General features: G+C 36.6%; 2 protein-coding genes across 3 annotated transcripts; one reads left to right on the top strand and one right to left on the bottom strand.

Annotated features, from left to right (window-relative positions):
* The first annotated feature begins 205 nt into the window (after positions 1-205).
* LOC130644924 (zinc metalloproteinase nas-14-like) lies at positions 206-6,330 on the top strand. Its single transcript, XM_057450750.1, has 12 exons — positions 206-286; positions 443-446; positions 555-591; positions 783-824; positions 939-969; positions 1,154-1,244; positions 1,895-2,017; positions 2,393-2,476; positions 2,849-3,019; positions 3,866-3,995; positions 4,225-4,500; positions 4,958-6,330. Exons 1-12 carry the CDS (start codon positions 206-208, stop codon positions 5,835-5,837), a joined length of 1,950 nt encoding a protein of 649 aa, XP_057306733.1. The 3' UTR covers positions 5,838-6,330.
* Positions 6,331-6,445: 115 nt separating this feature from the next.
* LOC130634513 (aldehyde dehydrogenase, mitochondrial-like) lies at positions 6,446-20,611 on the bottom strand. Of its 2 annotated transcripts, none has more exons than XM_057444628.1 (12): positions 20,506-20,611; positions 10,486-10,532; positions 9,913-10,017; positions 9,206-9,346; positions 8,918-9,047; positions 8,596-8,786; positions 8,401-8,514; positions 8,023-8,310; positions 7,527-7,849; positions 7,153-7,227; positions 6,715-6,754; positions 6,446-6,590 (listed from the first exon to the last, which is right to left on the bottom strand). In XM_057444628.1, exons 2-12 carry the CDS (start codon positions 10,519-10,521, stop codon positions 6,558-6,560), a joined length of 1,476 nt encoding a protein of 491 aa, XP_057300611.1. In that variant the 5' UTR covers positions 10,522-10,532; positions 20,506-20,611; the 3' UTR covers positions 6,446-6,557. The 2 variants fall into 2 exon arrangements, with proteins under 2 accessions (XP_057300611.1, XP_057300610.1); XM_057444627.1 differs by lacking the exon at positions 20,506-20,611 and adding an exon at positions 10,612-10,710.
* Between the last annotated feature and the right edge of the window lie 439 nt (positions 20,612-21,050).

Genomic DNA, 21,050 nt, shown 5'->3' with positions numbered 1-21,050 from the left:
ATAGTATTTTTGCTTGCTCACAACAAATATAGCACATAAATCTGTCTAACTAGCGCTCGTCTATTACGGCGATATCTCCCTTATTATTTATGTTAGGTAAAACCAATATTACTCTTCAATGTTGGAGATAATAAAGTTTATGTATAGTTATCTCCATTAATAAACACTAACGTGCAAGCAAATTTGTACCAAGAGCCATCGTAAAATGATCTCGTCAAGTTATGTAATCACCACGACAGAGTTTACTGGTCATCCGCCAGATTTTGGAATTGTAAAATCAAATCGTGTGTGTAATAAAAACTTGTTGCGCATTTTATTTGCATGAAAATTAATCAAAGAAGGCAGATCTTAAGATGCACACAGTTTTCTTCCCATAACAGTGACATAGAAGGTAGGGCAAAATTACATAACGCCAAAATCTCAACCATTTTGTTTGTTATAGCAATGTATTGATCTAACATGATACTGATTCTATTATCGTGTTAAACTGTTATATAAGCAGGTACTAATTATAAAATTGATTTCTAAAAATTGTTTTGTAAATTCACATTCAGTCCTTGTCAATCATGGTGCGTATACCTTGAATATCAAGTTGGCAAATTAAATGTTTTTATTCGCTTTGTGCGTCATCATTAACAACTTCCTTCAACCTCGTCCCCGGGTTTCGTAAAAGTTTTACTCAGCACCGTTTTACAGCACTGCTTTACAAAGCACCGTCAAAGTCAATTTGTTTTCATGAAGATAATTTTATTTTTAACAAGTTAAAGCATTATCGCTCTCAGGGCTCTTCCTGGCAATCTTGAATTTCAAAGCAATAAGATCAGGTATTTATTTTTTTATCCTCCTCTCTGATGCTTTTTGCCTTCTTGGCACATATCAAAAAAGAAGATTAAAACATGGGTATTTGCATACCTCATTATTTCATATGATATGTCAAGAGTTGGGAACCAAGTTTGTTTTAATTGTCAGGTGTGTTGAATATTAAATTCAATCATCGTTTTCATCCGCCATCTTTATCTCAAAATCTCCATTCGTCATTTTCGTTTCAAAAACTAATTAATTTTTTTCAAATCTCGTATGTGATAACTGTAACTTTATCAGGAGGCAATCATGCGGCATCTCTTTGTCAACGCTTGTCATAAAAGCGTGACAGGGTGGACATACACGTACAGTTGAAGCTGTAGGTTCAACCATGGTGTGGTCTTACTTGCTTGTTATGATGTTATGTGTTTTGGCAAGAAAATGTAAGTATATATTTACTTAAAAATCAGCCAGGAAACCCTCTCCTCGCTATGCTTTTTCACACGATCTTGAAGCACGTTTTTCTCCTTTCTTAATTCACAGAAAATGAAAATATAGCTATGGTTATTTATGAAAATAAGATACAGTCGTTCTTTCTCTACTCTCCTAAATGTTGTTCCAATGCAGCCTCGATCCCAGTGTCTGTAGCGTTTTTTGATGTAATATACGCGTTTCATCCTCAAATCAAAAAAACACTACAGGCCATGGATTGAGGTTGATTCTAGATTTTCCGCCATATATTTTATTATTATGTGGCTACCATGGAACAGTTCCTTTATAATTTTGCATACATTATCCCTTTAAATTGGGTTGCACCCGTCGCTCGAGCTTTATGCTCGCATGAAAAAGCATAGCAAGGGAAGGTTTTCTTGGATACTTAAATACCAACTTTGCTTTATTTTTTTCAACGCAACCTCGTTTCCACCGATTTCTGCTTTTTGATGAGACAGTTATCGCGTATTGCGTTTTTATAAAAAAGGCCGTAAAGTAAAAGTAAAGTTACAGAGAATTTACTATAATTCGTTTTAAATATGTGATGGAGTAAAATAAAAATTGGGTGTATTACATCGTTCATGCAACGGGTCAAAAGTAGACAATGAAGCAGCTACCCCCACCTTTATTCCGTACAAGACGTTTTCAACAGCAACTTTACTAAGACTGTCGTTTAGATTTTCTCTTAGTAAATTGACAGCTGACTGGTCTGGGATGTTTTACAGTAGTTGAGGAACATAATTGACACAGCAAGTCTGTAACAGCATCAATCAAAATTTCAAGATACTTCGGCATTCTACACATTTCGTTCGGAACGAGGTTACATATTCTACCAAATCAAATTCTGTTTCTTTAATTTCATCAACTTCGAAATAACTTCGAAACTTTTTTATAAGAGATCTAGAAAATTTATTAAAACAGAAATTGAAGTAGGTTAGGTTAAAGCAAACTCGTCCCCAGCGCCTTTTGTCTTTTAAAGGCGCTGGGACGAGTTTGAGGTTAAAGCTTTTTTGTTGGACATAACATGTCTATGCTGCATTGACGATCGATGAAAAACCTTTTAGAAATGTCGTTTTATTGCACTGGATTTTAATTTTAGCATTCTGCATCCCAATACCATCCAATTTCAAGACGCATGTGGTGGAATCAGCTATGAAAGAAATATTACGTGTAAACGATAAAGGTAAGAAGATAACCGTTCTCTTTCAAGTTTATTTTTATTTTAATTACAAATACATTTTTACTTTAACTACAAATTAATACTTTTCCTGACGATAACAATGGCGGCTATGACGACTAAGAAAGTTGTTTGTGTGATCTCTCTGCAGAACCGGAAAACCGTGGGAGGGGGTATGAAGGGGGCATGGCAACTACAACGGCAACCGGTATTGCTTTGGGGTTGGATTTGCCAGCCGTTAGTTAAATTACACTAAGAGACGATGTCGGTGTAAGCATGAGAGATTTCGTTTATATTTGACCTCACATAATTTCTTTTATTAGCTCTTTATTCAAAGGCTATAAAGTTTGACTTATAATAATCTTTTCTATCTTTTAGCACAACCAGAAAACATATATTTTGGCGATGAAAAATACACAAAGGATCGAGTTGCTTCCCACAATGCAATGTTGTTATCTCGAAAAAGCAGAAGAAAAAGAGCTCTTGTGAAATATCCAGGATGGCGATGGCCAAATGGGATTGTTCCGTATGTCATAAGCAATGACTTTAGTAAGTTGAACTAACAGTTCTAATTTCACAACCTAATTTTTATTTCCCTTGCAAGTTGTCAAGGGAAATTTAATTCATTGGTTGAATGTACTGCGTCAGATAAACCTGCGGTTATTACTATTATTACTAGTCGTTAGCCCGTGGAAAAATCCACGGGTTCGCCCGTCCTTTTTATACCGCATTGCGTGCATCTTGCTACCTGCGCAGCTAAGCTACCATTTTGCGTGACAGACAGACGGACGGACGGACGGACGGACGGACGGACGGACGGACGGACGGACGGACGGACGGACGGACGGACGGACGGACGGACGTATACTGGTATTATAATATAGATTATTCCGAATACTTATACAGAATAGCTACTTCAGTGTTGGAAACACTGTTATTAATGTGAGTCCTGTGTTCGGAATGTATACATTAAGTATACAGGGCATTGCCTACCCAATTTCCCTAACATGACATAGGTTGATCCGTAGCTAAAGGCACTTGTTAAACATGCCCGCGCTGTGGACTAAAACCCAACTCCATAACTACGCGTTCTAGTAAGCTGGCTGAAAATACCGCTATTTTGAATGAAATCATTAAAACTTAACCAGAATAAAAATAATTAATTTTTAATCCCGTTCCAAGGGCCTTTTTTGTGATGCTAATTTCTTCGCACCCTGATAGCGAAAAAGGGGTTTTGTGACGAAGTTGCTTTATTCATTTGGTAAAGGAAGCCAGATAAATCCGTTAAATCCGGATATGTACTGCACGTAGAAAGTGCGTTTATTGTAACTTAAGTTTAATTTTATTTTCAATCTATTTTTTTACTTCACATTGTATTATAGTATTTTTATTTAGGTCAAACGACAAAAGATATTATAAAGAAATCAATGCAGGATATCGAAACTGTTGCATCTTGTATACACTTTGTTGAGCACAGTGAAGGTTTTCAACCAATTGATCACGTGTATATATATTCTGGACGGGGGTAAGGTCTTTAGTTTGTTGCGTGATGTCAAGGCCGCTAGCGCTTACTTGACGGTGGATTCTCGCATCCCGATCTCAATGTCAGGCACCTTTGCAGTGAGAAACCTTTTTATAAAACTTTTATCAACCTAGTTCCCTGGATCTTTTAAAAATGATTGCACAAATATAAGACACATTGGGAACAAGATTGTAGTTTACCATCTATTTATATCCAACAATTTTATTTTTAGATGCTCGTCTTACATTGGTAGAACAACAGGGCGCCAAGAAATCTCCTTACAAAACCCTGGGTGCACTGGTAGTACAGCTATACCAACCCATGAGTTGCTGCATGCCCTGGGTTTCTTTCATGAGCAAGCAAGAGAAGACAGAGACCAACATGTGCGGATCAACTGGGAAAACATTCGAACTGGTTTCAAAAGTAATTTTGAGAAAGAATCTGAATTTACTATACATGATGGGCTGGGTGTACCCTATGATGTTAAATCGATTATGCATTATCCAAGGTTAGTAAAGATTTTATTGATTTGCATTATTGAACTTCTTACCCGATCTCGCCATGCTGTTAGCGGCTTCATGAAAAGTCCATGAAAAATTTTTCAGGTATGCTATTTCGTGCATCTTTAACACGAAAGCAGACCACGTCATAGACAGACTGCGGCTACTATTACGAAGCGGCGACATGCTTTTTGCTAAGTAATGCAAATGAAGGAAACCTAATGTTAAATTATATAAAAGCCTTCGCTGGACTTTTGTTTCTGACAAATTCTTGTATAGAAGCCAAATGTGATATTTCCACTACATAAAAGATTCTTTCCAAATTTTAAAATAGAGATAATTGTTATAGTTTTCATCAAATTGCACAGTACGTGTTTACCCCGTTTTGCAATGTATACGAAAGTTTTCTGAGAAGAATATTGCTCTTCATGTTTAATCTTTGTTCTGATTTTTGTTTTATTGTAGATACGCATTCTCTACAGGAGGTCCGACCATTGAATCTATTGCAAACCCAGATGAAGAGTTAGGTGGGAGTGTTCTCACATACTCTGATATAAAACAGTTAAACCTTTACTATCAATGTAAGCAAGTTCAATCAACGGTTGCTTCAAAAAAATCAACGTCTTTAACTAAATCGGCGAAAGCTACAACTGATCCAACGACAATTACAACGGATCCAAGGACAACTACAACGGAACCAACGACAATTACAACGGATCCAAGGACAACTACAACGGAACCAACGACAATTACAACGGATCCAAGGACAACTACAACGGAACCAACGACAATTACAACGGATCCAAGGACAACTACAACGGAACCAACGACAATTACAACGGATCCAAGGACAACTACAACGGAACCAACGACAATTACAACGGATCCAAGGCCAACTACAACAGAACCAACGACAACTACAACCGAATCAACAAAAACTACAACAGAATCAACAACAACTACAACAGAACCAACGACAACTACAATAGAACCAACGAAAACTACAACCGAATCAACGACAATCAAACCAACGAGAACTGCAACGAAAACAACGACAACTACAACAGAACCAACGACAACTACAACCGAATCAACGACAACCAAACCAACAAGCACTACAACTGAATCAACGACAACTACAACAGAGCCGTCGACAACTATAAACAAATCAACGACGCTAATAATAACAGCTGTTGCAACGACTATTAAAACAACGACACCTGTACCACCATTGACGACTACCTGTGAAGATAAAATGAATTGGTGTTCTCCGATTCTAAAAGAGATGTACTGTAGCATCGAAACATATTCAACAGCTTGTCCAAAATCTTGTGGCTGTAAATAATATATAGCACATGGATAGGAATTATACTTTAAAAAGAAACTCATATAGGATTATATAAACCAAGAATGAAATTGGGATTAATTTCTAATTTTTTTTTGTTTTTTTTTTTGCAACTTAACTGTTCCTCATATTCACCTGATTAAAACCAGAGGGCTCGGTTGCTAATTTTAGTTACATATTTATATCAACCCGTTTTATTGGTAAAAGACAAAAATAAACAGAGTCTTTAAGTAATGTATCTATATCCAGAATAATTTTTACTCGTCCAATGATTTTTGATTGGTATATTTTGCCGAACAAATTCTTCAAAAACAGTGTAATGATTAGCTGTTTAAGCTCTCTGATAGAAACGAAGCAATGGACAAAGTTTGAAGTAACATAAAATTATATCTTGGCTGTTGAAACTTAAATCTCGAAAACTCTAGTAGCTAGGAATGATTTCACTCGTGGTACTTCACCTTGTCATCAATGATATTCGTGGCCAAAATCGAGGTGAAAATGACCAAGTCAACAAAATCTCGCGATAGTTGCAAACAGGGATAGCAAGTTACAAACTTTGATTACAGATAAAGCGATGTAACCCTTTTTAGTTAAAAAAGAGGATAGTATAAAGGCTATAAATTTCTATCTTTTTATGAAAAAAAATGTACATGTTCATATCATGATCGAATGCATGGTATATTTGTTTTAAAATGACGTATCGAATGATGTGCAAAATCTTCACGTGTTTTTCTTTGGTATTTTGATCATCACCTGTAAAAAAAAACCTAATTAATACTTAGCTCATACTTAAGTAAAGTTGTAGGATTTTTTTGTACTTCAACAGATCGATAAACTCCCTCCTGCATTAACAATCTACTAAAGTTTATTTTCTTACCGTTTTCACTTCAGAGTACTGAGTAAGTCCATACTCTCCCCTAAAATAAAATAAAGAGTAAGTCACTAAATAGTAGTAGTTTCGTAGCAACTTGTTTAAAAATGTGCAAATTTTGCGTTTTCAAAAAGGAACTGGTAATAACAACAGAGCAAAGAAGATAGTAGTTAGCGAGTAGGTTATAGTAGGATCGCACATGCGCAGCCCAACCGTATTTGAAGACGATTGAAAGTATCTGCATATACAGGAGGCAAAGCTTCTAACAGATTTTTGCCTCATATGTTACTTAAACATGACAAGATGTTTTAACTTTGTAAAAGTATGATATACACGCGAACCGCTTTCTTTTCTCTCCTTCAAAGGGTTTAGAAACATATTTTTAGAGTTCTGTGTTGTTGGAAATCCCGTTTGTATAAAAACAACAAAAATAAGAGAACGTACAACTCGCGACCAGCACCAGACATTTTGTAACCACCAAATGGAGCAGCGGCTGTGAAGTTGTCGAAACAATTTACCCTGAAATAAATTAAAAATATGAACCAAAAACATCAAAAAACTGTTACGGTATTATAAAAAAAAAAATAGATTTATTTGATGTGGCAATCTAAGGCCGTTTATATTAAAAGAAAAATTTTCTGTCGGTCTTGATATAGCAAAGAATAAGGTATATAACGCCCGAACACGCGCCATTATCCCAACGTGCTTCAGAGATGACATTTTATAAGATTCAAACGTAGATAAAACACCCATATCGAACGTTTGTTAAAAGTAACACACAAAACTAGTAACTAGCGCATGCGCATGACCATACTTACCACACAGTTCCTGCACGAACGCCATGTGAGAACTCAAGCGCTCTGTCCAGACTGGACGTATTAACAGCGGCACCTAATCCAAATGCGGTGTTGTTGGCTCGCTCAATCAGCTCCTCCATCGAACTGAACTTTAAAATTTGCATAACAGGACCGAAGATCTCTTCTTGCGCAATTCTCATGTTGTCAGTTACATCTGAAAACACTGTTGGTTGGATAAAGTAACCTTTGTCACCATGACGACTGCCACCACATTTCAATGATGCGCCTTCCTTCTTTCCACTTTCAATAAGTTCGACAATCTTATCAAATTGCATTTTATCGACCTATCATGGAAGTAAGAATGTTAATAAATAACCAAATACAGAATTTTAAATAGAAATGATGAAGTGGAGAGAACGTGTAAAAGGCTCCACGATTCCTAGTTCCTCTATCAAAAACCTAAATAAAAGAATAATCCAATAACCAATTTAAATACCACACTTTTTTCCTGGCGTACCTGTGGTCCTTGTTCGTTAGACGCATCCCATGGGCTACCAACCGACCTCTTTTGTGCTCTTTCTGTTGATAGTTTAACAAATTCGTCATATACGGTGTCCTGAACGAAAACCCTTGACCCTGCGATACAGCATTGGCCTTGATTGAAAAACAAACCAAAATGACATAATTCCACAGCTTGCTTCAAATCGCAATCATCGAATACAACATGAGGACTTTTCCCGCCCAGTTCAAGAGTGACATTCTTTAAGTTTGTTCGACCGGCAGCTTGTTGAATTATTTTTCCAACCTTACAAGAAAAATTGAAAATCCCTCACTTTAAGCGTTTTAGGAACAAGTTTTATCATAATAAAAATTGTCGTTAAAAAAACACACATACTTCAGTGGATCCAGTAAAAGCAACTTTATCAATATCCATGTGTTCAGAAATGGCAGCTCCAGCTGTTGGGCCGTAACCGGGAACGAGATTTACCACACCTGGTGGAAATCCAGCCTAAAGGTCAAAATAACAGTTAAATACGGAATAGAGATTGACTTTTCCAGGAGGTCGTTTTTACAATGCAATCCTATTTACCTCTTTGATAAGTTGAGCAATGTATAAAGCTGTCAAAGGCGTTTGTTCGGCTGGTTTCATGACGATTGTATTTCCAGCTGCAAGAGCAGGACCAAGTTTCCAGGCTTGCATGAGCAATGGAAAGTTCCATGGTATGATCTGACCACATACACCAATTGGTTCATGTCGAGTGTAACAAAAGAAATCACCGTCTAAAGAGACAGGATAAAAGAGATCTTTGCGTTTTTATGCAGACATCCTTGTCATACTAACTTTCTTTCATAGCCTTAACGAAGTGTGCTTAAAAAGAGATAAAAAATAGGTTAATCAAAGCACAACCCACCAATAGGAATGGTTTTTCCCTGTATTTTATCAGCCCATCCAGCATAGTACCTGTAACATTTCACAACAAGATGTAAGTCAACAGCAAAAGAGATATTTCGAGGCTTCCCATTATCAAGTGTTTCCAAGTCCTATTGCAAAATCAAAATAAAGATGTAAACTTTATGTTTACATAATTGAAAATCAAAACAATCTAAATATATATTTGCATAAAGTAAACTGTGCTACTTAAATTTAAGTATAAATTCTTTAAAGTGAAAAGCAACTAAAAATATTAAAGAAAACATACAGCCAAGTATGCCCGGTCCCGTTCGATTAAATCAGCAAGTTTATTCAAAAGTTCACCACGACACGACGCATCCATGGTTCGCCATGGGCTATTTCGTTTAAATGCCTCTCTGGCAGCTTTGACAGCAAGATCAACATCTGCCTGAAATAGAATTAAAAAACATGGGACGTAAACATGCAGCCTTATCAAGATGTCAGTGTTTTTCAGAAGATTCTATTTTTTAGCTTTTTGGAGAGTGTTTCTGCGGCAAAAACTTATTCAAGGTCAAAATTTGCAATTCATATTAAAACATTTGCATAAATAAATTTTTGCAAACATATTTTTTTTTTGTTTTTTATGTTTATTTTCAAATTTTTTACAATAAAAAAGTGCTACATCAACTTTTATGAATCACACAAATATGAAAATTCTCTGACTTAAATTATTGCAGATATTGGAAAGTGTCTTATATACACATGTAAAATTACTTCGTCTGGACGCCAGAAAACATCAAGCGTTAATACAAAACACATTTAACAATATCATATAACGATTGATTTTCAAACATGACATAGTAAGAGGTTTATGAACTTCTTTAGGATATCTGGCTTTTCCTGATTTAATCAAATTTGGATGCCTTTTGACTCATCCAGGCACATTGGACAGCTTACATGTACACAGAATTCTTGTAGCCTCTGAAGAAAAATCAAAAGTTTTGAAAAGTTTACCTTATCTCCTTCTGCAACATCGCAAATCTTCTCTTCAGTGCATGGATTGATAGTAGGGAAGGTTTTACCACTTACTGCATCAACCCATTCATTATTGATAAAGATCTGGAACATTTAAAACAAAATATAAACAGAAGTTATTCAACCAATTTAAGGATACCAACCAAAAAGTTTTTAAATTAAAATTCTGAATACTTATTCATATTTTTGATTGAAATTTGGCACATGAGTGCATTATGATATTGGGGAAAACACTCATTACCAGACTGCTGAATTTTCCCTTACTCGTGCCAATACCGTGGATGTTTGTGTTCTATAGTACCAAAATGTTCTTAACAGTGACCGAACAAATGAAAAGAATATAGATTTTCAGCAATTAAGAAGTCTGAAAATCTAACTAACTTGGACTGTTTATTTAAAAAAAATGCAAAACCATAAACAGTGTAACTATTTCAAGGTCAACAAAGAAAACAAATATATACTAACCATAAAAATGTACACAATAAAGGAACTTAATCAACTCTGATACAAAAAACAAGACTGATTTTGAAATTTATTAAACCAAATCTTTACCTTGTTGTATTTAATCTCCACATTTGGAACTGCCATAGTGCTACTTTCTAAAAGAAATAATAAAAAAATTAAAAACAGAAACAAAAACTTTTGTATTCAAAACTTTTTTTGGACATGTACATGTACCTATATGCGGTTTCTTTGTATGACTTTTATTGCCATCCTTGTTAGTTCTTTTCATTGCAAAAATTTACGAACTCAAACTTTTGTAAATATCACAAGGCTTTTAAGTTTCGTGATTGTAAGAAAAGTTTTAAAATAACAAATTTGCATATACAAAGAATGATCAAATTTCATTGCTAAAAGAACTCAAGGATTGAATTTCATTCTATTGTTGCATCTAATAAATTCTGAATTCGCTATGGAGTTTTCACACATTACTTCAAAAAGTTCTGGGTTTTATTTAAGAAAATTTAAAATGCTGAGTAAACAAACTTTAGCATATGAACAGACTGAAACACAACTTTAATTCAATTTTGCTTTTTCCAGTCTAGGTGTGTCACACGGCCAAATTTTTTTATGGTATCCAAGTGCGTGATTTTAAGTCTTCAATTAGATGGTGCTAAACTAAAAGTTTAGCACATGTTAATTGGGGTTACAGAAGGAAAGGTGTGTCTCCTTTGACTCCTAGTATAAGGCTAACCTGGTTCACTAGTGTTTTGTCATTCTGCATTATTAATTTTACAAATGTGTTGGTGACCTATGACTAATAGTCAACACTATATTAATTTAACCAAAACATTAAACTGCCTTAAGCTTGTTACTTAAGGTCATAGATCCATACCACAAGCAGGGGGGTATAAATATGGAGTAGAACACAGTAAGCCTCTTGCTCTTGAACAGTTCAGACGTTTTGCAGAACACATTCAGAAAGTGGCTGCTTTTTAACATTGGTGTGAAATTGCTCAATTCAAATAATACTCAATGGCATCTAAAAAAGCAAAAAGCAAAGGTAAAACTCTTTTAACATACGACGAAATGATGGCTGAGCCTCATCTTAGAACTGTTGGCGAGTGGTCAGAGTTAGGCTTTGAAACTCTAACCATGATTGCGAAATCCTTTCAAATTTCAACTGAAGGCAAAACATTGCAAGATATCGCATTCCTTATTTCAAAAAAATTTCAGGAGGCAGAAAGCCTACCAGAATACAATATCTAAAACCTTGAACAGAATTGCGACTAATACGAGGCGAATTCTGCAGAAGGCGGTGAAGAAGACATCAGTTTCATATCACAGGGCTCCTCTTCAGGAACAAAGAGAAAATCTTTAAAAGCTAAATTTAAGAAGAAAAAGACTTTGGCACACGAACTTAAATCTTTTTTAAGGAATGAGATTCAAAACGAATTTAGAAAACAAAAAATATTGTCACAGCAGGAAGCTCCGACTTACCGTCCACAGTCACGTCAGCCATCTTTTCGTGTTTCCCCCCAGCGATCTCCGACAGCCGGTTTTGTGGAACACGCCAATCTTAAAGATGGCGTGTCAGTCGCAGATCGTTCAGTTGCTGGCCTCACTACTACTAATGCTTCAACTTTAGCTACTTCGGGTTTGTCTGCGGGAGTGGTAGGGTCAACTTTATCAATTTCTCTCCCTCCAGTTCCTAAGCGAATTTTGGATAAGATTAAGGGCGGTGAGTATGTAAATTTCGACTATTTATTGCCTCCATCGCTCAATGCCTCAACAACGTCCTTGTCGTCCTTGCCCATGGACGATGGAGGTGAGTACGAGATGAGGATGCGCACCGTGGATGGCACACCCACATTAGCTATGTGTAGAAAAAACATAACTAAGTCTCGCATTAAGGATTATGCTTCGTGGAGTTTGGCTTGGAGCTATTATCTTAGTTGTATGCTCCAGTTCTCACCACACTTAGCTCAGCAGTTAGTCAGATATCAGACGTACATTGCCCAATTTGCCAACCAGTATAATTTTTCATATGTATATGCCTTTGACCAACTACACAGAATACATCTGGCAAATGAAACCAGCAAGAGGTGGGATGTTATTGATGACCTGCTATACAACCAGCACCGTAGAGGCGCTCCTGTGTTGCCAAAAAGGGATGCTGTTGCTCGGGGGTCATCTTCATCTACATCCTCCAGCAGGTTGAGCTATGCATGTTTTATCCGCAATGAAGTAGGGCACTTCGCTAACCAATGCCCCACTCGAAATAGGCGGTTTACGAAGGCTGATGAGCAGCAGTTTCGGAATGTCCCCCACCAGTTTCGCAGTAATTCCCAGCAACCACAGTGCATTAAATTTAATAGAGGACTCAGTTGCACATATACCCCATGCACCTACTCTCACAGGTGTTTTTCCTGTGGATCTTCAGGACACCCAGCACTCCATTGCCCACTCAGGTCCTCTAGGCCAAATACCAAATGAGTTCTTTCCTGTAAAATCGCTTGTCACAACCCCGGTTAAGGTTGATGTATTAGAGAGTCTCTTGACTGGTCATCCAAACAAAACATTAGTGCGGTTTATTGTATCAGGTTTTAGATATGGATTCAAACTTGGTTTTCAGGACAATGAGTTGAAGTCATGCATAAATAACAACAAATCTTCCATAGAGTATGAAACCAAAGTTGATGAGGCGATTTTGAAAGAGCTGAATAGGGGACATACGGTGGGCCCATTTGCTTCACCACCATTTAAATTACATTGTTCTCCCCTGGGTGCTGCACCAAAAAAGGATGGGACGGTGCAAGTGGTATTAGACCTTTCTTCACCACATGGACATTCAGTTAACGATGGCATTACCAAAGAGGACTATTCGGTCTCCTACTCATCATTCGACGATGCAGTTGAAATGGTTAAAAGGTTGGGTAGAAATTGTTACATGGCTAAGTTGGACATAAAGCACGCTTTTAGACTGTGCCCTGTGCATCCTAGTGATTGGCACCTATTAGGTTATAAGTGGAAGGGAAGATACTTTTTTGACGTAGTTCTTCCTTTTGGTGGGCGTTCCTCTCCTTTCATCTTTAACAACTTTGCTAATATTCTAGAGTGGATATTATTGTGGATTTATTTTGTCAAAAATCTCTTACATTATTTAGATGATTTCATCACAGCTGCCCTGTCTAAAAATATATGTCAGGCTATAGTAAAGTTGATTAAGGACGTTTTTGACTTGCTTGGTGTTCCGTTGGCTCCAGATAAGATGGTAGGCCCCTGCAAAGTAATTACATACCTGGGCATTGAAATAGACACAGTAAATTTTGTTGTTCGTCTCCCACAAGATAAGTTCACTGAATTACTATCTTCACTTCATAATTGGTTAGGGAAGAAGAAATGCACAAAGAGAGAACTGTTATCTCTCATAGGGTCTTTGTCTTTTGCATGTAAGGTTGTGAAATGTGGTCGAATGTTCTTACGACATCTTATCGATCTCTCCACTACAGTTCGCTCCTTGCACCATCATATTTCTCTTACAACAGAGTCTCGCAAGGATATTCAATGGTGGTGTGAGTTTCTCCCCACTTGGAATGGCATCGCTATTATCCACACTGAAACATTAGACTCCTCTTCCATAAATCTTTTTACTGATGCTTCTGGAGTAGGCATAGGAGGATTTTTTTCTGGTGCATGGTTTTCAATTGCCTTAAACCTTATTCATAAGTATAGTATCACCTTCATTGAGTTATTGGCCATAGTTGTAGCAGTTTTTTCTTGGGGCGAGGCATGGAAAAACAAGCAATTAGTGTTATACACAGATAATTTGGCTATTGTTCATGTGTGGTCCTCTGGGTCGTGTCGTTGTCCAAACATCATGCATCTTGTACGTTTTTTATTTTTCTACACAGCAGAACACAATATAAACCTCCTGGTACACCACATTAAAGGCCAGCACAATACTTATGCAGATCTTTTGTCTCGATTGCAGGTACAACACTTCAAACGTCTATGCCCAGAAGCCGAAGCAGATCCAACACCAATTCCTTCATCGATACTACAACTCTTCAAAGAGATTTAAGTCATTATTTAAACTCGTCCATTTCAACAAACACCAGGGCAACATATCGGTCAGGATATCTCTCCTTTAAAAAATTTTTGTGAAGCTACATCTGTACCTACCTTTCCTCTGACAGAATCCACACTTCAACTGTTTGTGACATATTTGGCAAGACGTGTCAAATTTGCCACTATTAAAGTTTATCTTTGTGGGGTTCAGTACGAGAGTGTAATACGTGGCTTTGACACGAAGATAGCCCACATGGGTCGCCTGTACTATGTTTTGCGTGGCATTAGAAGATGTCATCCAAATTCTGCTTCTCAGAGACTACCAATTGCACCAGCTGATCTGCGTAAAATGATAATGTTTATAAAAAACTCTATGTTTTCCAACCACGACAAAGCAATGTGGACTTGTCTTATCTTAGTGGCATTTTTTGGCCTGTTAAGGGTGTCAGAGTTTGTTTGCCCCACCACGTCCACTTTTGATACAGAAACTCACCTCACACCTGCTGACATATCCTTTTCCACGTGTGGTTCAAATGCTGTAATTAACCTTAAGTGCTCTAAAACAGATCCGTTTAGGCTAGGGTGCAAGATTCGCTTAGCAAAAATTGGAGGCTCTCTTTGTCCTTACAAAGCCATTCAAAATTACCTAGCATTCAGAGGAACCAAACTAGGGCCCTGGTTCACGTTTAGTGACGGAAAGTTTGTTACCCGAAAGTTTGTTTCTTCATTTCTTACAATAAGCTTGCCTAACAATATTAACATTAACACGCATAGTTTTCGCATTGGTGGTGCTTCGGCTGCAGCTTCCTGCGGGATACCCGATTCCGCTATTAAGATTATTGGACGCTGGAGTAGTGATTGCTACAGAAGGTATATTCACCTGTCAGACAACGCTTTGAAAGAATGGTCTACTCGCATAGCAGAGTTAAATGGACTGACAAAAATCTGGGACATTAAGTCTGTGCTTTAAGCTGAGTTTAACTTAACTTAACTGAGTATATATAGTATGTAGGTTATTACAATCCCCTAACATATACAATTTTTAGTTTCAAACGTCTGTAAGGATACTGTAAATGTTGCACTTTTCTTTGTATATTTTCCAATATGACAGCAGTTTATTAGTTGCAGATATTTATTTACAATTACGTGTTGTGTTAAATCATAGTATGTAGCTAATGTCGTACTTATAGACGACTACATATTAGTCAACTCTTGGTTTTTCAATTTGGGGAAATTTGGGGGTGCTGGGCTTCCTTCGTCAGCCGGCTTAGGTGCAGATGTCTATTTTGTCGACAGTGATAGAGTTAATTAAGTATTTTGTAAGTATAGAGCGTGTCAGTTCATGTCAGTCTGTCATAATGAGACAAACGTTTAATTGTCATTAATTGTCATGTACTGTCAAAAGTCGGTTGTCAAAATGTCAAAAGAAGCCAGTGGCCATATGGTGCAGGAAAAAGAAGCCCGTGGGCCAATCGTTACGATAAAAACCTCACCATAATAGACATGTAGTGTCACGAGTTCGTTGTCAAAATGTCTAAAAGAAGCCAGTGGCCATATGGTGCAGTAAAAAGAAGCCCGTGTGCCAACTGTTACGATAAACACTCACCATAGTAAGACATTGTGTCAAGTGTCATGAGTCCGTTGTCAAAATGTCTAAAAGAAGCCAGTGGCCATATGGTGCAGTAAAAAGAAGCCCGTGTGCCAACTGTTACGATAAACACTCACCATAATAGACATGCAGTGTCAAGATTCAAGAGTCCGTTGTCTAAAGCATGTAGTGCGAATTGTCTTGTCTGTTACAATGTCAGTAATTTGTCAATTGTCTAGTCTGTTACAATGTCAGTAATTTATTTCAGTACTTAATTTTTAACGAAGCCCTAGCACCTCAACCCATACCCCAAAAATATAACTGCAAACTATTTAAGAATACATTTTCTACCACTACTTTGTGTCGTTTTCACTTCTGAACCATACCAATTAAATGGTGCTAAACTAAAAGTTTAGCACATGTTAATTGGGGTTACAGAAGGAAAGGTGTGTCTCCTTTGACTCCTAGTATAAGGCTAACCTGGTTCACTAGTGTTTTGTCATTCTGCATTATTAATTTTACAAATGTGTTGGTGACCTATGACTAATAGTCAACACTATATTAATTTAACCAAAACATTAAACTGCCTTAAGCTTGTTACTTAAGGTCATAGATCCATACCACAAGCAGGGGGGTATAAATATGGAGTAGAACACAGTAAGCCTCTTGCTCTTGAACAGTTCAGACGTTTTCCCGCCCGCCCTCCCCGATTAATGTACTAATTAGTTCTGTTTTGTTTTCTTCTATATTCGACACTAATACAACATTGGCGATGGCATGACGACAATAACGATCTGGTATACGTTATCTTTCAAGTATCTGTCGACACATAAATCCGACGTTGGTGATGGAATGAGGACAAGAACAACCTGACACAATTTCTACGTATTCATTGATGTGGATGGTGACTGGATGCGCGACGCGGCGCGCTCTGATGGTCGATGTTTGATTTAGCTTCAAGGTTTCCTTGCAGAGGGACTACGTTTCATTTGGCTGATAGACCCCACCAAGGTTTTAGTCCAGAAGCAGAATCAACCATCTCTGTGCCATTTTCTTTCTTATAATTCAACTAATTCTGGTCAGGGGTGCTGGGCTTTCTGAGTTATTCTGTTTAAGCCTAGAGTTGTATGTTCTTTACAGTGATAGGGTTAAGTAAGTTTCTTGTGTAGAGCGTGTCAGTTCATGTCAGTCTGTCATAATGAGACAAACGTTTAATTGTCATTAATTGTCATGTACTGTCAAAAGTCGGTTGTCAAAATGTCAAAAGAAGCCAGTGGCCATATGGTGCAGGAAAAAGAAGCCCGTGGGCCAATCGTTACGATAAAAACCTCACCATAATAGACATGTAGTGTCACGAGTTCGTTGTCAAAATGTCTAAAAGAAGCCAGTGGCCATATGGTGCAGTAAAAAGAAGCCCGTGTGCCAACTGTTACGATAAACACTCACCATAGTAAGACATTGTGTCAAGTGTCATGAGTCCGTTGTCAAAATGTCTAAAAGAAGCCAGTGGCCATATGGTGCAGTAAAAAGAAGCCCGTGTGCCAACTGTTACGATAAACACTCACCATAATAGACATGCAGTGTCAAGATTCAAGAGTCCGTTGTCTAAAGCATGTAGTGCGAATTGTCTTGTCTGTTACAATGTCAGTAATTTGTCAATTGTCTAGTCTGTTACAATGTCAGTAATTTATTTCAGTACTTAATTTTTAACGAAGCCCTAGCACCTCAACCCATACCCCAAAAATATAACTGCAAACTATTTAAGAATACATTTTCTACCACTACTTTGTGTCGTTTTCACTTCTGAACCATACCAATTAATCTGTGTACGAAAGGCAAACTTTGTTTAATTAAGAGCAGAAAATGTGTTATCACAATGCTAGAATGAAAAAAACTGTATTCATGTAAATAACACACAGAACCCACAAAGTGGGTAGACAATAACTGCATTGTTATTTCAACACTGACTCCTAAGGTTTGCTGTATTAAAAAAATTGCTAAATGCAAAAAAATTGGCCATATTTTTAGAAAATTGCCAAAACAGGCTTTTCCTTTGCTTTTATTGAGTTTTTCTCACTACAAGCACAAATAACTGTCAGCAGGTAGAGTTATAAAAACTTATCTAAACTTACACTGCTTTATTGCAATTTTTATATAAATCGTTTATAATTTGAATTACAAATGAATTCATATGAATTGCAGCTATTTTGAAATCACTATATCAGTCAACTGAGAAGATCAGTCAGATAAGTTTTGTTATGAAAATTTCTAATATTACTTGATAGACATACAACAACAAATTAAAAACACATTCCATAAGTGAAAGCATTTAACATAGGAAAGGAAAAGGAAAAGAAGTACATTAATTAATTACATTTATATATTGTTTGTTTTTATGATCCTTAAACGAAAGAAATGTAAATAACAACTTTATTTTTTTTGAAGTTTAAATTAGATAGATAGATAGATGTGCATATTTTACATGGCTAGCCTCACAAATATCGAGGGATATACCCTGTCTATTATTTCCAGGAGGGGCCATGGCTTAGATGGAGAGTCCTAGAGTATTTAATGCTCATTTTGAGCTACGCAGACCCAATTAGGACCCGCGCTCTACTAGACAACTCCCGGCAACATCCAACGGCCCACATAGTGTGCCATCTCCCCAATTTCCCTCACATGGCTTGGGTTAACCCGGGGCTATGGTAACATTCACTCGCCCATGTTGAATCGCCGTCAAGAGCTTTTTATTTTAACAATTTAAATGACTTAGTCTTGAAAATAGATTCATATCATTTTAATTGATCAATTATACTTGTTCTAAATGGTTTTATAGACAGCCCTTATATATATACATAAATTTAAAAACAGAGTCAGGATGAAATGTTATTGAACTTCCGCGCCTGAAGGCGTAGGAAATTCTTTAAAACCGTCGTTTTTTTCTTTCTGAGCATTTTTTGAGAAAAAATCGACCCTGGGATTTCATGTTCCTCTGAGAGGAGGATAGTATTGGTATCACTGAATAACTAACTAACCCTGTCCCAAATGGTCAATTGCAACGTCACAGATTTAAACTTCGTACCCAAGCTCCCTAAGTACTGGGAAGTCATCTAAATGACATTTCAGGCCAAAATTGGTATTTGTTTTCGACAAAATTTGGCAGAGTTAACAAAAAAAGTATGCTGAACATAATGGTGAAATCATAATATTGATTTTTGTCACCTAAATGTCATTTTAGGCCAAAATTGGTCCAAAAATTAAAACTACTTTAATTTCAACAAAATTTAGCACAATTAACAAAAAAAGTATGTTGAACATTATGGTGACATCAAAATTTTGGTTTTTTGCCACCTTAAATGTCATTTTAGGCCAAAATTGTGTGCTTTATCTTCAGAGCTTCATGCACCAAACCTCTTCGAATGTTTGGCACGATAACACAACAAATTGAATTAGCAGGTTGCCATCAAATATTTTGGTAGCGAGTGGAAATTCTTAGAGCCCCCAGGGCTTCTTGTTATTATCGCAACAGGAACTTTAAACATTTAGCATAATTCTTTAATTGAGGATAAATGGAAAGAGATTCTTACATTGTCTTAACCCTTTTAGCAGATTGTAAAGCCTTTTAGTTTGCTAAAATCATTTGTACTAAAGGCTTATTAAAGTGATTTATATAAGGATCTTAACACAAATTATTACCAGAAGAATATGATCACACCTAAGAGATATGCATATTTTACATGCCTTGCAAACATTAAGGGATATACCCTGTCTATTATTTTCAGGAGAAGCAATAGCTTAGATATGGAGTCTATGCAGGCCCAATATGCTTTTTGTTTTCTCTCTTAAGGTGGATGCTACTAAAAACATTAATTAAGAAGATAAATATGCCCCATAATTGTACATTTTGATAAAATGGAGCTATTTTATCAGTGCTACAAAGAACAAAAAGGTTAAAGTGCACATCTTTCTGTGTACATTACAACAGTGTATGCGTTAATATTTGCGTATTATAAAAAAGGAATCAAGCATACTTTGATGTTGCTTGAATAGTTCAAATGTTTATCTAAAACTTAACAAACACTGTTTGTTGTCATTTTTGTGGAAAACAAGTCAGGGACATGTTTTGTAGATTTTACTGCAAAACATTTATAGATTTATAAAGAAGGGTGAATAGACAAGGAAAAAACTCATTAATATAACAAGGGTGTTAATGCCATATAAGAGAAAGCAGATAGTTGTTTTTAGAACAGCTCAAAGAATAAAGAATAATCTTGTTTCGTGTTATTTTTATAAATAAATTTAGCTAGGGTCTGAGAGCTAACAATTGCACGCAGACAAAACCCAAAAGCTAGTCGTAGCTACCTTGTTCACATTACTTTTTTCTAGAGTTCTAAAACGCGTTACAAAAAAGCTAAAAAACTCGTCAACTGATTGTGTAAATCTGAAAAAGGTATGAAAAATAAGTTATTTACCTTAATAACACCTCGAACAACTTTTTGCACAGAAGTGAAAGAGCTCGGAGAGGTCAGCTTGTTTATTGTTAAATGCATCACATGTTTTAGAAACTGGTTTCCATTAGGTAATTAATAAATACCGTATGAGTCAGCTTCTTTATTTGAGAGTACCTAGCTGAAATATATCCTTAAGGCCATTTTTTATGTTCTAAGAATCTCTGATTATGTAATATTATTAATTTATTTCATCAAGTATTTGTTTTTTTACCAGATAAAATAAAGTAATGAAAACCGGCTTTATTTTGTTTTGTTTACACCCTAAATTTGTACCTGTGTGTGAGCGACCCAGCACTCTCCACCACACACTAACAGACACCCAACCTCGTTCCCCCGCATTTGCCTTGTTGATATGAAGTTGATAGCGGCGTACAAGCCCCTGGGGACGAGGTGCCCCCTCCCGGGGACCAGCCTTTGTTTGTAGTAACACTTACTTTTTATTAAAATTTACAATCGTATAGTCCACATTGGTACCATATAATACTTTGAAAATTTTGTGCCATAAA

The sequence above is a fragment of the Hydractinia symbiolongicarpus genome, chromosome 1 (assembly GCF_029227915.1).
Source record: "Hydractinia symbiolongicarpus strain clone_291-10 chromosome 1, HSymV2.1, whole genome shotgun sequence".
Classification (NCBI taxonomy): Eukaryota; Metazoa; Cnidaria; class Hydrozoa; order Anthoathecata; family Hydractiniidae; genus Hydractinia; species Hydractinia symbiolongicarpus.
The sequence above is the reverse complement of the archived record's forward strand: the minus strand, read 5'-3'. Positions and strand labels throughout refer to the sequence as shown.

Bases quoted from the DNA above. Each gene is read 5' to 3' on its own strand.
- LOC130644924 (XM_057450750.1), top strand. From the start codon at position 206: ATGATCTCGTCAAGTTATGTAATCACCACGACAGAGTTTACTGGTCAT. The intron at 970-1,153 runs GTGTGTTGAATA...AAAGCGTGACAG, and splicing joins AAGTTTGTTTTAATTGTCAG to GGTGGACATACACGTACAGT. The intron at 1,245-1,894 runs GTAAGTATATAT...GGTCAAAAGTAG, and splicing joins ATGTGTTTTGGCAAGAAAAT to ACAATGAAGCAGCTACCCCC.
- LOC130634513 (XM_057444627.1), bottom strand. From the start codon at position 10,666: ATGAAAAGAACTAACAAGGATGGCAATAAAAGTCATACAAAGAAACCG. The intron at 10,533-10,611 runs GTACATGTACAT...TATTTCTTTTAG, and splicing joins TACAAAGAAACCGCATATAG to AAAGTAGCACTATGGCAGTT. The intron at 6,755-7,152 runs GTACGTTCTCTT...ATTTTATTTTAG, and splicing joins TCTGGTGCTGGTCGCGAGTT to GGGAGAGTATGGACTTACTC.